Source organism: Anopheles ziemanni, chromosome 3, assembly GCF_943734765.1.
Source record: "Anopheles ziemanni chromosome 3, idAnoZiCoDA_A2_x.2, whole genome shotgun sequence".
In the NCBI taxonomy this organism is placed as follows: Eukaryota; Metazoa; Arthropoda; class Insecta; order Diptera; family Culicidae; genus Anopheles; species Anopheles ziemanni.
In genome coordinates this window covers 76,408,535-76,421,901 of record NC_080706.1, presented here as the reverse complement: position 1 = coordinate 76,421,901, position 13,367 = coordinate 76,408,535, and the positions used below count along the sequence as shown (strand labels likewise).

General features: G+C 43.3%; 1 protein-coding gene across 1 annotated transcript in view; it reads right to left on the bottom strand.

Annotated features, from left to right (window-relative positions):
• LOC131286327 (uncharacterized) overlaps positions 1–13,367 on the bottom strand; it is a 29,686-nt gene that overhangs the window by 1,098 nt on the left and 15,221 nt on the right. The window contains exons 2-4 of the mRNA XM_058315265.1: positions 1,083–1,691; positions 247–482; positions 36–170 (exon numbers count right to left, since the gene is read on the bottom strand). Coding sequence (XP_058171248.1) covers positions 36–170; positions 247–482; positions 1,083–1,691 — 980 coding nt within the window. The remainder of the gene's footprint in view (positions 1–35; positions 171–246; positions 483–1,082; positions 1,692–13,367) is intronic.

Sequence of the window (13,367 nt, the reverse complement as noted above, 5' to 3'; positions counted from 1 at the left end):
GTGAAATTCCGGTAGAACTGATCCACCCCATTTACCTCGGCGAGAGACTAGAGTTGGTCAAGGCGTCGCACAGTTCGCTGATCGATTTGGTCGACCGAAGCTTACTCGCCAGCGGATAGATCGGTTCGTCCGTGTTGTCCTCGTCCGAGAGTTCCTCGCTGGATTCGAATCTACAAGCACGAGTGAAAAAGGTACGATTAGTGTTTTCCCCATCGGTCGGAAACCCCGCACAATCGTTCCACTTACGTGTCGTAGTTCATATCCAGCAAATCGGATTGGGATGCGTTTCGGTTCAGCTTGCGGATCCGCTTCAGTTCGCACTCGCGCGTCTTTAGATCGCGCAGCTCGCGCTGGATTTTCTCCTCCACCGGCACGTAGCCGCGCCGGATCGGCTTTCCGTTCTGGTCCCTCTCGATGACTGGCGGCGTGGAAATGGCCGTCGGCAACATCATCATATGGGAGCGGCTCAAATCAAGTGAAGGCTGCAAGGGATAAACCATTTTCGAAATGATTAGTAGCTGCATTTATGTTGAATATTTTAAGTTCACAGTTGCTTCGTTAAGTTACATTCAAAAGATTGTTTGAAGCTTCGTTCAATTATTTACGTATGGAAATTGCATACTTTCAGGCGCCAAACTGGCAGTTGCGCCATGAAGTATGCAATTGGTTCGATTTGAATAATGTTTTACATCTTAGCCGTTGGTTATTACTCCATTCATACACAAACTACCGCTTTTCTTGTCTCTTTCAAATCTTAAAACCTTCAAGAAGAATAGAAAGTTTCTTTGTTTTTGTTTTCGTTCTCACCGAACGTTGTTTTCTGTTCTGCTTGACCTAGAATGTTCCCGCCACGCTTGTGCTCAAAAGAATGAGAAAATAAACTCTGCCATTAAATCACAACACGGATAAGCCGCTCAAAAACGCCACATTTTTGCCAAGCTGCAATCATTTTGCGAAATTAATAAGATAATCTCGCGTCAATTAGCGGGACAAGTAAACCCTCTTCGGCCTACCAAAATGTTAATACCCGTGGGAACTTTCCCAAAAATTGTTCGATTCAAGTCGCTGTGGCGTCAACCTACCACAATTGGGTCCGCTTTCGTGCTGGACGCGACCGTCAACTGGGGTGTGTTGGCATGGGCGGCGGCGGTGGCGGCAGCGCCGGCAGCCAGTTTGTTGAGCCGGCCGCGGGAAGCGATGAACTTCTGCATGATGCCGCGCTGGTTCGGGTTCGGATTGAAGCGCCGGGTCGGGGCCGACGTGTGGAAGAGCTGCGGCGTGGAGCGGGCCCGCGTGAGGGCCTTCGCCTGCGGGAGATGGTATTGCCGTCCGGCGGCACCTCCGAGGACCGGCGCGTCAGTAATGTCGGAGTCGCCGTTGGCGTTTCCGTTGCTGGTGGCATGCTGGGTGGCGCGGGGCTGGTGGCTGCCGAAGCGCACCGGCTCGTCGTGGTCCTTGCCGTTCTGCTCCAGCTTGTCCTTCAGGTTGGACACCGAGGGCGAGTGGACCGGTGTCGGCGAAAGGGACAGACCCGAGTCGTCCGAATTGCCCGACGTCGACGAGAGGCTGTCGTCGTTCAGGTCCATTCCGTTTCGTTCGCCCGAACCCGTCCGGTGTCCTTCACGGAGCTCCTGTTCGCGTCTCGCCACCTCGTTGATTTCCTCCTGTATCCGCTTCAACGGATCCTCGACCTGGCGTAACAAAATAAAAGAAAAATTTAGGTTAATACTCAACTAGCGTAAGAAAATTCTTTACAGATTTTGTATACATTCATATTTCCCCATTTTTTCGTATAAAATCATTGTATCATTGTTTAACGACAGTAACGTATGCTCCAATAAGAAGCGTTACTAACGACAGTAACGTGTGCTCCAACAAGAAGCGTTACTATCGTTAACCGATGAAAAATGCCCACATCTCATCGTTTATTGCTGCTCGGAAACGTTCAAAAGGTCCCTCTCGTATGGTTTGAGGTAAGGAAAAATTCCTCCTAAATTACGCACCCACTAACCTACATTTCCAAACCCAGGCAAAGTCCGCCACATGCCCCGCCCTCCCCGCCGGAGACGCCAGAGAACGGATGGCATCGCGATGGAAAATTGGAAATGATTCGGTGCAAATTAGCACCACCATTAATCTCGGCCCATCTTCATCATCTGCATACGGTGCGATTACATGCGTTACGCCGGCCTCGAGGCGGGAGGAAGATAGACGACGCGCTAATTGCGCTGCGATATGACCGCAAAGCGGTGCGCGCGCGCGCGTGGTTCAATTAAATCCAGGTAATCCGTAATTGAAGCAAGGTTGCAAGATTTCCATGCCACCGGGAATGCCGATGGAAAAGGGGGAAATTGGGCCGCAATCTCAAACTGGTGAAATCGAAGTGAACTATGAATCGCCAAAACTATGAATTCACTTTAAGTTTAAGAAATCTTAACGAATCAAGTTCTCTGTTGCAAAGTCCCGTGATTTGAAATTCGGCTATATACCAGGACTTTAAGGTGTGAAATTATGAGCAGTTCTCTTCAAAATTGTTGACTGATTTAAACAAATTCTAATTGCTTTAAAAAATACATTTTTAATGATATTTAGTCTGACGAGATTTATATTTCTTCTTAAAAGCGAACAAACATAATCATTTCTTTCTTTCGGAAAATCATTTTGTCCGATATTAATGTGTGTCAGGAATGAATTCTTTTTGGTACTATCATTTTCCACAATTATCCACAACTGTTTTCTCAATACGATCTTGCTTCATTCATGAAAACAGTTAGCTTCCAGTCTTCTAAGTGGTCACGGGGGAATCTTCCAAGAAGAACTCTTCTCATTGATTCTCGCTCCGCAAATTCATTGATGGAAAGATGAGGAAATTTATTCTATTTTCTCCTTTTTTTCTCCCCTGTTTCCTTTCTGTTTCTTCTTTCTCGAGTGTGTTCTAAACTATTTATTGCCTTGGCCGGCGAAAGAAGATGTTTGTTCAATTTTGTTCGCGATGTTCCGCACGGTTAGGTATAACCTCAGTTCTGGGTACATGAACTTTTTTCGTTATTTTTTAAGAGCCATTATTGAAGGAAGTGGCAAAACCTTCGCCTATAATTTAAGATGGTAAAATACATTATTAAAGTAAAACTCAATGCCGTTACAATTACTTGATGCCCTTTTATGTTTGAAGGTAAAAAACCGATATAGTTTACTTTTCCTACGAGCTTCCAAGTTCACCGAAGTCTAACGGGATTTCCCCATTCGTCTTGTTTTATTTCAACCGTTTTAGAAATTTGCAAAACACTCACTCGCATCCGTTCGGCTTCCCGGCGGAAGAAATGGAACTCTCCCAACCCAATCGGAATCGTAATCCGGAATCACCTTTGTTCCACCGGTCAGTCCCTCTCCCCTTCCCCCTATCTCTAACGCATCATTGCACATTGTGGCAGGAAGCTGGAACACAAACGAACTGAAGCCGGGAGAAAGCAAGTGTTTCGGAGGTGCGCGCGCACGCGCAAGTAAATTGTGATTTATTTGAATTGCATTAGATCGGGTTTGATTTCGGGTTGATCGCCGTGCAGGCGCATCCGGTCGACGGTTTTCCGCGGATGACTTCATACGGGCTACGGTTTCGCCGGCATTGGTGTTTCCGAGGGCGTGTGCGAGTGTTATTTTCCGTTTGATTAATTTCGCACACTCGCGGCCCAGTTAGACACTTTTACGGTTCTGTGTTGAACTTTCTCAACTGCCTCCGGGAAATGCAATTAGGAAAAGGTTATCCGTAGCACTCCCGGATGCTGAAATGTAGTTTACAAATGGAAGTAACACAGGTTGTAGTTTTATTTTTGTGTTTAGATTTCCGCTTCTAGTGCGGGACGTGCTGTTGGACGTCATGCAATTGTGTAGAGCAGAGATTCTCAATCTATGCTGTTCTCAATCTTGAAAATGTTTGACGATAACAAACTAAAAATGATATGTTTTGTACAATTTAAAGCCGATGACTTTTATTCATTTAACTTGTGAATATTACTTTCAACAAATTGAAACGGAAATATGGAAGAACAGATTGTAGAAACAAATACTTGTCCTCAGAATGGAATGGTTATGTTACTCCTTCATGAAAATCAATTTTCATGTTGTTGTTCTGTAAGTTTTCGATTTATTTATCACGTTAACTTTTCGCTCTAGGTAGTAAAAATATATGATCCAGTTTTTGAAGGCATTTTTGTGATTACAAACAGGTTTGTGGAGAGGTTTAATCACATGAAGTGAATAAATTAATGGAAACGTATCAAAATTAACTGTTCAAAATGAAAAAATAAAAAGCAAAACTTGTCAGGTTTTGCTACGTGAGGTATTATGCTCTGTTGCTCTTTTTAGAATCCTCTCTCTTTCGATATTATTTTCACATTCTTTTAAATCATTTTTGAATGTCTTCTATATTTCGGGATTTCATCGCTACATGAAATGTATGAATTGTTCTATCCTTTGCTATCCAACTCCTTTGTTGCTCGGGCAATAAGTATTTCTCTTTTTTCAGTGTAACAAAGTGTTTGAGAATCACTGTGATAGAACAAGACGCTTCAAAATCAATCAAGTTGCTAACATGTCTAAATGAAATTTTCCAGTCAGTTTCTGTTTTCTCTCCTTTGATAACACAACAGAGTGTAATTGAATAGCAACCTAATCAATTCCGTTCGGGCAATTCAATCATTGCCTCGCATAGAAGGCTAATGGAAATAAGGACAAGAATCGTAATCATTCGATTGGCGTCGATTCAGTTGCATGTTTTCTTCGCCGCAACGTGCCGTTTGCTTTCGTATTTCAATTAACTTGGATCGTAGAAAATCCAATCCTTGGACGTAGAAAAGGTGAGAAAAGAACGGAACCTGAACGTAAACATAAAAACAAAATATGGCCACGTTAAAGCGGCGTCGAAACCAGGGAGTTGCCTGGTTTGTGGAATGTCGAAAGTCGGGCACATGGGGTGTTCGTTACGGTTCAGTGTCAGGCCGCCTCCGCCAATCTTTTGCACCGATTAACGCCCACGTGTGTGTATGTACGAGAAAAAACCAATTTTCTTGTACCGGCAAGCCGGGGAACGCTTACTTTCTTTATTTGAGTTTCGCGCTTGGTATAAAAATAAAGCCAAACGCCTCCACATACTCGAAGAAAGTAGAAACTGACCGCCGGTCGGGAGTGAAATGGATTTATGTTTTATTTTATTTACTATCATGGTCTCTTTTGCTCAGCGAAATGAAAACGGAACCCGAGGCCGGGCTCGTGAGGTCACGGTTAATGACCAGTGGGGATCACCAACAATCTCGGGCGGCATTCGGGCGATCGTATGTAATTTACCACCCGCTTCTCCTGTTTTTCCTACTCCTTTGCCCTGTCAAACCGTGAACGAATTAGCGCCCGGTTGTGCAGTGCAATTTGCAATTTAATCGAAACCATCAAACAATTCCGCATCTTCCGAGTCTCGGCCCGGAACGTGATAATAGAAATGGTGATCCTTCCGTGTTCGTTGTGTCCGACACAACGTGCGGTCTAACATTTGGCTTGCATAGCTTGTTGAACGTCTAGTTTCGAGGGCTGGCCATGATTTGTCTATGGTATTTTTCTTGGGTTTTTCTTCAAACCCCAAGCTGACCCAGTTTATCCTTCACGGTGTGCACGAGCGACCCCCTTGACGTGGCGAGGGGAGAAGAGGCTGGAATGATTTATCACCCATCGCCCATCACCCATCGCTTCAATGCCAATGTCTCTTCGGTAAGGAAAGTTACCAACCCGCGAGAGGAAAGTTCACCCAAAGGTGACGAAAGCTTCGGCTGAAGCTCGGTGCTTACGGATTCGCCGGAAGATAAACCGAAAATAAATGCGGAAACCAGCTGTCCGGGCTGAGTGAAACACTAGTGCCCGGGGTAATATACCATCATCGACGCCAGATCTTGTTGGTTTCGCTCGAATGCTTGACGGGTTTCCAGCGCGTGTTATTTCTGTTTCATAGGTTCCTTCCGCCGGCGCGCTGCAGTAATGTCAGCGTCGTAACCCACCCCAGGGCGTACCCGGAGCCTGGGGCTTGGGGAAGGCCACCGGGTGAGAGGTTAGTTATGCTACCGAAGCATGACGATGCGGTGTCAGTGAGATGAGGTTCGCCTTTGCGTTGTTCACGTCTTTCGGGGCCGGGAAAATGCGTCAACAACAAGCGCTTGTAAATAGATCGTGTAAATAGCGGCCGATGTTGGGCTTGCGTGAAGAAAAATGCAGCCAACGACAGGAAATGCGATCGACGTTTGCAACCACTTTGCTCCCGAGAGTACCGTTACGAGGGAAGAAAGGGTTCCGACGGGGTTTCGGCTGTTTGTTCCATGTTCTGAAGGTCTGGCGAAAGGGAAGAACGAACAGAAAACTATGCCAAAGATCTAATCATCTGAGAAAACACTACCAAAAGGGGGTGTTGTCTGGTGCTCTATTAAAAATAACATGTTCTAAGAATTAAAGCCTATACATTTTTTTAACTTTAGCCTTTCCTTTTGAAAATTATTCAAATAGTTATGGCTAAAGATGGCTCGTTAATATTTTATTCCTATTTTTAACATTCAGAAAAACAAAGGGGTTTTCATTGTGAGACGTAGTAAAATATAATTGGCCACATTAAATGGTGAAAACCCATGGATAGATTTCTGCTACCATTTTTTAAACGTTTGTGGGAAACCCATTTTCCCAAAAAATTTCCTCGTACGCACCCCGCAGAGAATACAATCCCAAGATGGCATTACCTTTGCCAACCCCACATCAAAAGACTCTCCTTAAATACGGCGAAAGAACAGCGGAAAGTCAAACAAACACTCGCCAGAGGGAGAAATGGAACGAAAGACATCAACAGCCCGACAGACGACGAACCCCACCGTTTCTATTATTTTTAAAATCGGATTAACTTTAACTTGCGGCCGCTTACTTTCTTCTTCTCCCTCCCCCCCTTTTTGTCTCCCGCTTCCCGATGGGTTTCGGGTCAGCTGGTGGTGATGGGCCCTGTTAAGTATCGCTTCCATCGCGCGGGTTTTGTCCGTTCCGTCCGAGTAAGAAGCTGGTCGGCAGACGATGGAAGGCGATCGTTATCGCACAGGAAAAGCGCCATTCCGACCGGAAGTGCTCGGTGAGGGAGACGACCAGGAACGTTCCCAGGGGGAAGGATGTAAGACAAAATGGCGGTTCCCTTCCTGCAACACTCCACCGACGAGTGGACATTTTCAAAGTCGCCCCCCCCCCCCATATCGATAGGGTGATGAATTGGCGGTGATAGTTCTATCTTATCAGCGGCGGTTGCCGCGGAGTTGTTTATGAACCACCCTAGCGTTCGCAGTGAACAATAAATTGAATTGCTAGCCGATAAGGGGCCGAGTGCTTGTCTGCCAACAACGGCACGTTCATGGCAGAATTGCATCTTTCGAAATACTTTTCACGGCACAATAAATCTCTCGAACTAATTGATATTACGCTCGTGTTTCTCATCGTCTCGGAGTCACTTTTCAGTTGGATCAGTTCGCATCTATTGTTGGCATGATATTTATTTTGTTTCTCATTGAACAAGGTTGAGTCGATTCCTTTACCCCTTTCGATCTCTTAAATGTTTGTTTTAAAAACGCAAATAACTTATTGTTGCATCTTTGAAGGACGTTTCGCTAAGCATAACAATAAACCAAGCATTTGTTTGTCTTATATTGTTTCATATGTAACTCCTAATTATTTGAAACACTAATTATGGTACAAATATCTCACATCCGTCGTTTGGAATTTGAGCTCTTTAATTTGAAATAAACTCTTCACTCTTCAGTGTTGTGTTTGGTTCAAGTGATTGAGTAAGAGGGTTTGATAATAATAATCGCAGCCATCGCCTCATGATAGGTCTATCGCTGGATTAAATACTGCTCTTGAGTAAAACCATCGGAATGATATTGTTCAACGTGACGCTGATGGTAAAACAACGAAAACAAACGATCACAGAAGTGTCGTGTGCGTGCAATCGGAGTTCATTTCCACAAGCGAAACAAACACGACCAAACGGCAGGTTGGAGATGAAATTGTGTATCAAACTGTCCCGCAAAGGGTATCGCACCAGCCAAGTGAAATGGTCAGCCACGAAAAAGGGGTTCGACTCTGCACGCCGGTTCCGCATGCTTGAACACCCCCGACCAACGTCCCGGGGTTGAAAATGATGGAAAACGAACGGAACATGATAGGGCAAAGCAAGGGGGGGACGGAAGAGAGACCGAGGAATCCGAAACAAGATCAGCGAGCGAGTGAGAAAGAGAGATTAATGTAGAACAAAACCATTCGCAACAGACTCCACACGCAATACATGGCTGCGCAGATCGTGCATAATTCTGCGTTCCGACAGTTTATGAAATGGAACACACACAATCGGTTCCTACCCTCACATACATCCCCTTCCCCTTTCCGGGCAGGTGAATGAAAATGTGGGGAAATATGGAGCCATTATCAACGCCGATTTTGAAGGTCTTCACAATGCGGAAAATGCGGTCGACGAAGGGGACGTGAGTTGTTCGTTGATGGCGGTTTTGAAAAGGTTTACTCTCTGTTGAATTTTAGGTTTAATTTTATGATTTCAACGAATATCGCTTAGTGTGTTTCGTAAGATTTCTTCTTGATAACTATTGAGCTATACCCGATTTATTCTAAGTTCTAGTGAATCCACATATGTCAACGGTAACGGATTATTTTAAATTCTATTTATCCATCTTTATCTTTGAATAAGATGAATTACACAGATTCCATTTCAAGGGTTTCAATTAAGGTGACCGTCAATATTTTCGTATTTACTTTAATTTATCTTTAAGTATTTACGTGTTTGTTTTAATATGGCCTCGGATGGACAATGCCATATTGTCATGTTCTAAGTAAGTTAACGAACTTTGTTTTAATCATTTTAGTATACTTTATCGGTATATGGGAATGCAGTTGCAAATTTTTACTTCATCACAAATATCGGTTGATATTTTTGTATTGACTTACTTTTGTCATTTCATTATTCAGATTTTCTCTCTTTTCTTCTCAGGGAATCTAAAACTGGTCCCAAAGTCATAATTTTCGGGCATACACTTGGTCCATGTTGTGCATTCGGTTCAATCTTAAACATAGAACATTGAAAAAATCAAGTAGACTGCGTGTAATTTTTTCTCATAAAAGAAATCTAAAATCATTCAAAAATTCCATTTATTTTATGTCGTGTAGACTTTAGCATTCCTTTCTCAAAACAAAGCTAATGTCGAAAAACTTTCGGTCGTAGCTATTCAATTAACGCGTATATAATTTCGTTTGGTTGGAATTAATTTTATACCGGTTTTCTATAAAATTGCTATACAATGATTTACAAGCATATTTTTCTGACATAGAGATTTCACAAAATTTGTTAGAAGATTTTGAAAGCTTTCTGTTTGCACAATATGTTTAATGAAATGAAACGTTGTTTTCATTAATATGTTCCTCTATTTAACTTTTCAATTACATATTTTCTGTAATTATACATTAAGAAAGAATGAGTCAAAAAAATTCTAAATACTCAAGGTCATGCAGTTGCCCAGAGTGAAGCCGGACGACGAAAACCACCAGCTTCGCAAGCAAACCGATTTGTCAGCAATCGCGCGTTAACGGGCACACGATGAAATTTCAAATTCCTCCGAGCGGATCGTCTGTCGGATTTCGAGGCAACATTGTAGCCACGACACGGCATGCCGGGATGCCGCCGGGGAAACAAATCCGCACGCCAACGGATGGATTTCCACAAGATTGATTGCTTCGATGCTGATTCGAAGATCCGATCGAACCGAACGACAGTCGACGAAGAGAGTTCTCCGGTGGGCCAAAAGTAGGCCAAACACAGCATCAGCAACACACACACACATACGCACACAGAAAAGTGTTGCCTATCCTCTGGTAAACAGCACCTTCACCTTCTCCTCCTATTCCTTGCGGGGAGCCAGAAAAACCGGAAACGTTTCACTTTCAAGTTCGCCAAACGCGGTGGCCTTCGTCCCGGAGGAAAAGTGTCTAATCGCTTGCCCTGAGTACCCCCTGCTCGTTCCCGGTCCCTTTCTCTCCCCACTTGTCGGACGTGCCAGTGAATGGCCGCTCGCCGCACGAGAGATCGGACATTGAAGATCTGGAGCAAGTGCGCTACCCAATCGGCGCTTAATTATGGCCCTTTCCTCAACCTCTCGTTTTCTCGGTTCGGCTTCAGTTTCTTTTCCATTTTTCCTTCGCCAGGTGAGAAGAAGGCGCAAGAAAAGCGCTGTAGGTAACGTCGTCTCCGGAGACGTCTTGTCCAACCAAGGCAACCCATCTCCCGGCCGACCGGAGGGTGAACGTATCGGAGAGTTTAGCGACTATTTGCGTTTGCGGCGATTATCGGGAACCCGCGGGAAAAGTGGTCCCCATCCCAGAAGCCCCATGCCTGTCACTGTTTATGGCGCACCGGGTTTGCCGGTTTTTGTTTGAAAGTGAAATGAAATCAGGTGGACGTCGAGTCGGTTACCGCAGAACCGGAGGAAAGCTAGAGGCGCAAAGTACAGGACTTTTTCCACCGTGACGTGCTACGGCATGATCCTGTTACCCCGCCAAAGTCCGGAGCTCGTTTGGAAAACATGGACACAGCTCACAGCTCTCGGGCAGCTTCCAGTTTTCTCCCGATGACACTCGTACGATCGTTTAAGATCGTTGGCAACGTTTGCGAGTCCAGCGCACGCGAGGAATGATCACTTTTCCACCAGCTGGCAGCCTTGCAAGGCAACATTTTCCCTCGATAATTGGATGATTTTAAGCACAATTTAATTGACAATTCAATTAGCCGCGCCACAACCCTGCACTCCCGCCCAAGGTCCACCGTGGAAATCAATGTCAATGTTTATGTACAACATTTTACATCCATTTGCTAACGGAACACACCTTAAACCGGGCCCGCCATTGTTGCGTGCGTTTTCCCCGGGGCCCTTTTTCGGTTGGAATAAAAACACCTTTTCAATTTAACTTGTTCATTTTCCTTTTGCAACGATGACACAGCTTTCCCTTTTTACTCAGCATCCCAATCTTCAGTTGCTGTTGTGGTTGTTTGGAGAATAATAAATAACCTATTAATTAGGCAAACCGGTAAGCTGGAAGGAACCCGCTGTTGATAAATCTGTCTCCCGGGTGAATAAAAAAGGTGCACAAAAGAAACACATTTCCTTACGCTTACCGCCACAGCACAGTAGGATAATAGGCGGACATTACGGAAAAAAACAAAGTATGGTAACAAGTTTAAAATGATAGTCAGATAGTTGGTAACTAAGAAAACTTAGCACCAATTCAATACATTGCTGAATGTTCCAGCTGTTTTATGCTTAAGTTTGAGAAGTAAAAAAAGGGTTTTCCTTATATTTTAATGTAACTTTAAACACGTGTAGTTTAGTAAATTTTCGAACGAATTAGAATCTTTTTTTGAGTTTCAGTGTGTTGAAAAAATATATTTTAAGCATGTAAAGATAAGTTTCACATTTGATCAACTAGTAGCAAAGTATTCAAATGAAATGTTTTATTGAAAAATGAATAAAAATCAAGGTTCAAGATTTTCAAGCTTTGGTGATGTTTTTGTTGAAAAGAATTATTGAGGCTTTGAGCCAGAGTGGCTTTATTCTGGCATCACCGCTTACGATACGGAGTAATGCATGACGGAAAGCAATGGTGCGTGATCCAACGGCAAGAAGGCTTACAAATCAATGTTTTGAAGCAATGCGATACTGCAAGAGACAAAGCTATTCTAAATATCGACTGCATACATTTCTAGTACCAAGCATTTATCATGATACAGTAGCACCGTCTAGATTATTAATGGAAAGCTTTACTCTTTCATGTTGTTAATTCAGTTTTGGTTAAGAACAATGAAAATCGTCGATAAATTCATGAAACATTTGAAATATCCATATGGCTGTTCTACCTTATCCCACTGTGCACCGGTCCCTGCCTTTGCAACGAATGCTCTTTATCAACACTTTTCTGTCGCACATAAATCAACCTTCGATCGACAATAGGTAGCGCTGATGATGATCGTGCTCTCCACTCGTCCTCTCGCTCGAATGGAAATGGAAATTAGTGCCCGGGAAGTCTGGATCCATTTCCCATCGGAGAAGGGGCTAGAGAGACTATAATCAAACACGCATTTGGTGTAATCGAAACAAAGATGACGGTTTGAATTATAAAAGAAAATTAAATCGTTCCCTCCGGGCTCACACGGCGTGGTTTGCCATTAGTTACTCGATCGTGTTCTTTGCTTCCAACGTTTGCTTCGTCCAATATGTTGGTTTGGATTGGTTTTGGATGTTTTCCCTCCCGTTTCGAGCGGGAATTTGAAAATGTGATGGAATGAAAAAACGAGTTGCATTAATAGCACAGAAGCCTGAAGGAATGGGGAAAAGAAAATTACCTCCAGGGACATTACGAAGCGTTGGCAGGTTGCTTGCTGTTTGGTTGTTTTTTTTTCTGCAGATCGTAGAAACCGTATGAGAAATTCTTTCGCAGGTCGTTAATTTTAATTTTGATTTGGACAACGGTATTTCAGTGTGTTCTGTTTTGCTTTTTTGTTTGAAGGTTATTATCTGGCCCATGTAAGGCCGCGCATTTAACCGCACATCGTGAGGAGGAAAATAAAATCGTTCTTCCTCCCGGGTAGGACGGAAATGTCGTTATGGACCTGTTGAAGGCTTTTTTCGTGCTTTCCACGGTCACATCTTCGGACAAACATCTCGTCTCCATCAACCGGTCCGCTCAGTTCAGACCGTTGGAAATGAACCGGCAGAAACATGAAAAATACGTCTGCGGCAGATGAACTTTACGACCGGATGTCATTCATTGTTCTATGAGCCAGTAAATCATTGTAATAAATCATTTTTCAGCTATGATTTTCCTACTGCTTTTTCACCTGGGAAATCTGAGAAATTAAAAACACGAAATTTTTTCAGAAAGAACGGCTAGGCCTTATAAAAAAAATCTAAATGATCACAAAACACACAGAAGAATTGAGAGTTTGCTGGTCAACATGCGAATCAATTCGCTGTATATGTTTAAAAAGACTTAATAAATCAGTTTACCTGTATTAAAGTTTACCTTGTTTTATATGTTGATGTTGTTTAGTAACTTTACCTTGTTTTATATGTTTTGTAAACTTCAAGTTTTGAGGTCAAAAAGCAATCTAAAAATATCTCATTATTGATGTAAAATGCCATCTTAGTATGGCTCTGTTTTGCTCTAAACATGTTTGTGTTGCTAATTTCATTTTGAATTTTGTTTACTTGTCAAACTTCAAATTTCATTTCATTACTTCTATATCCATA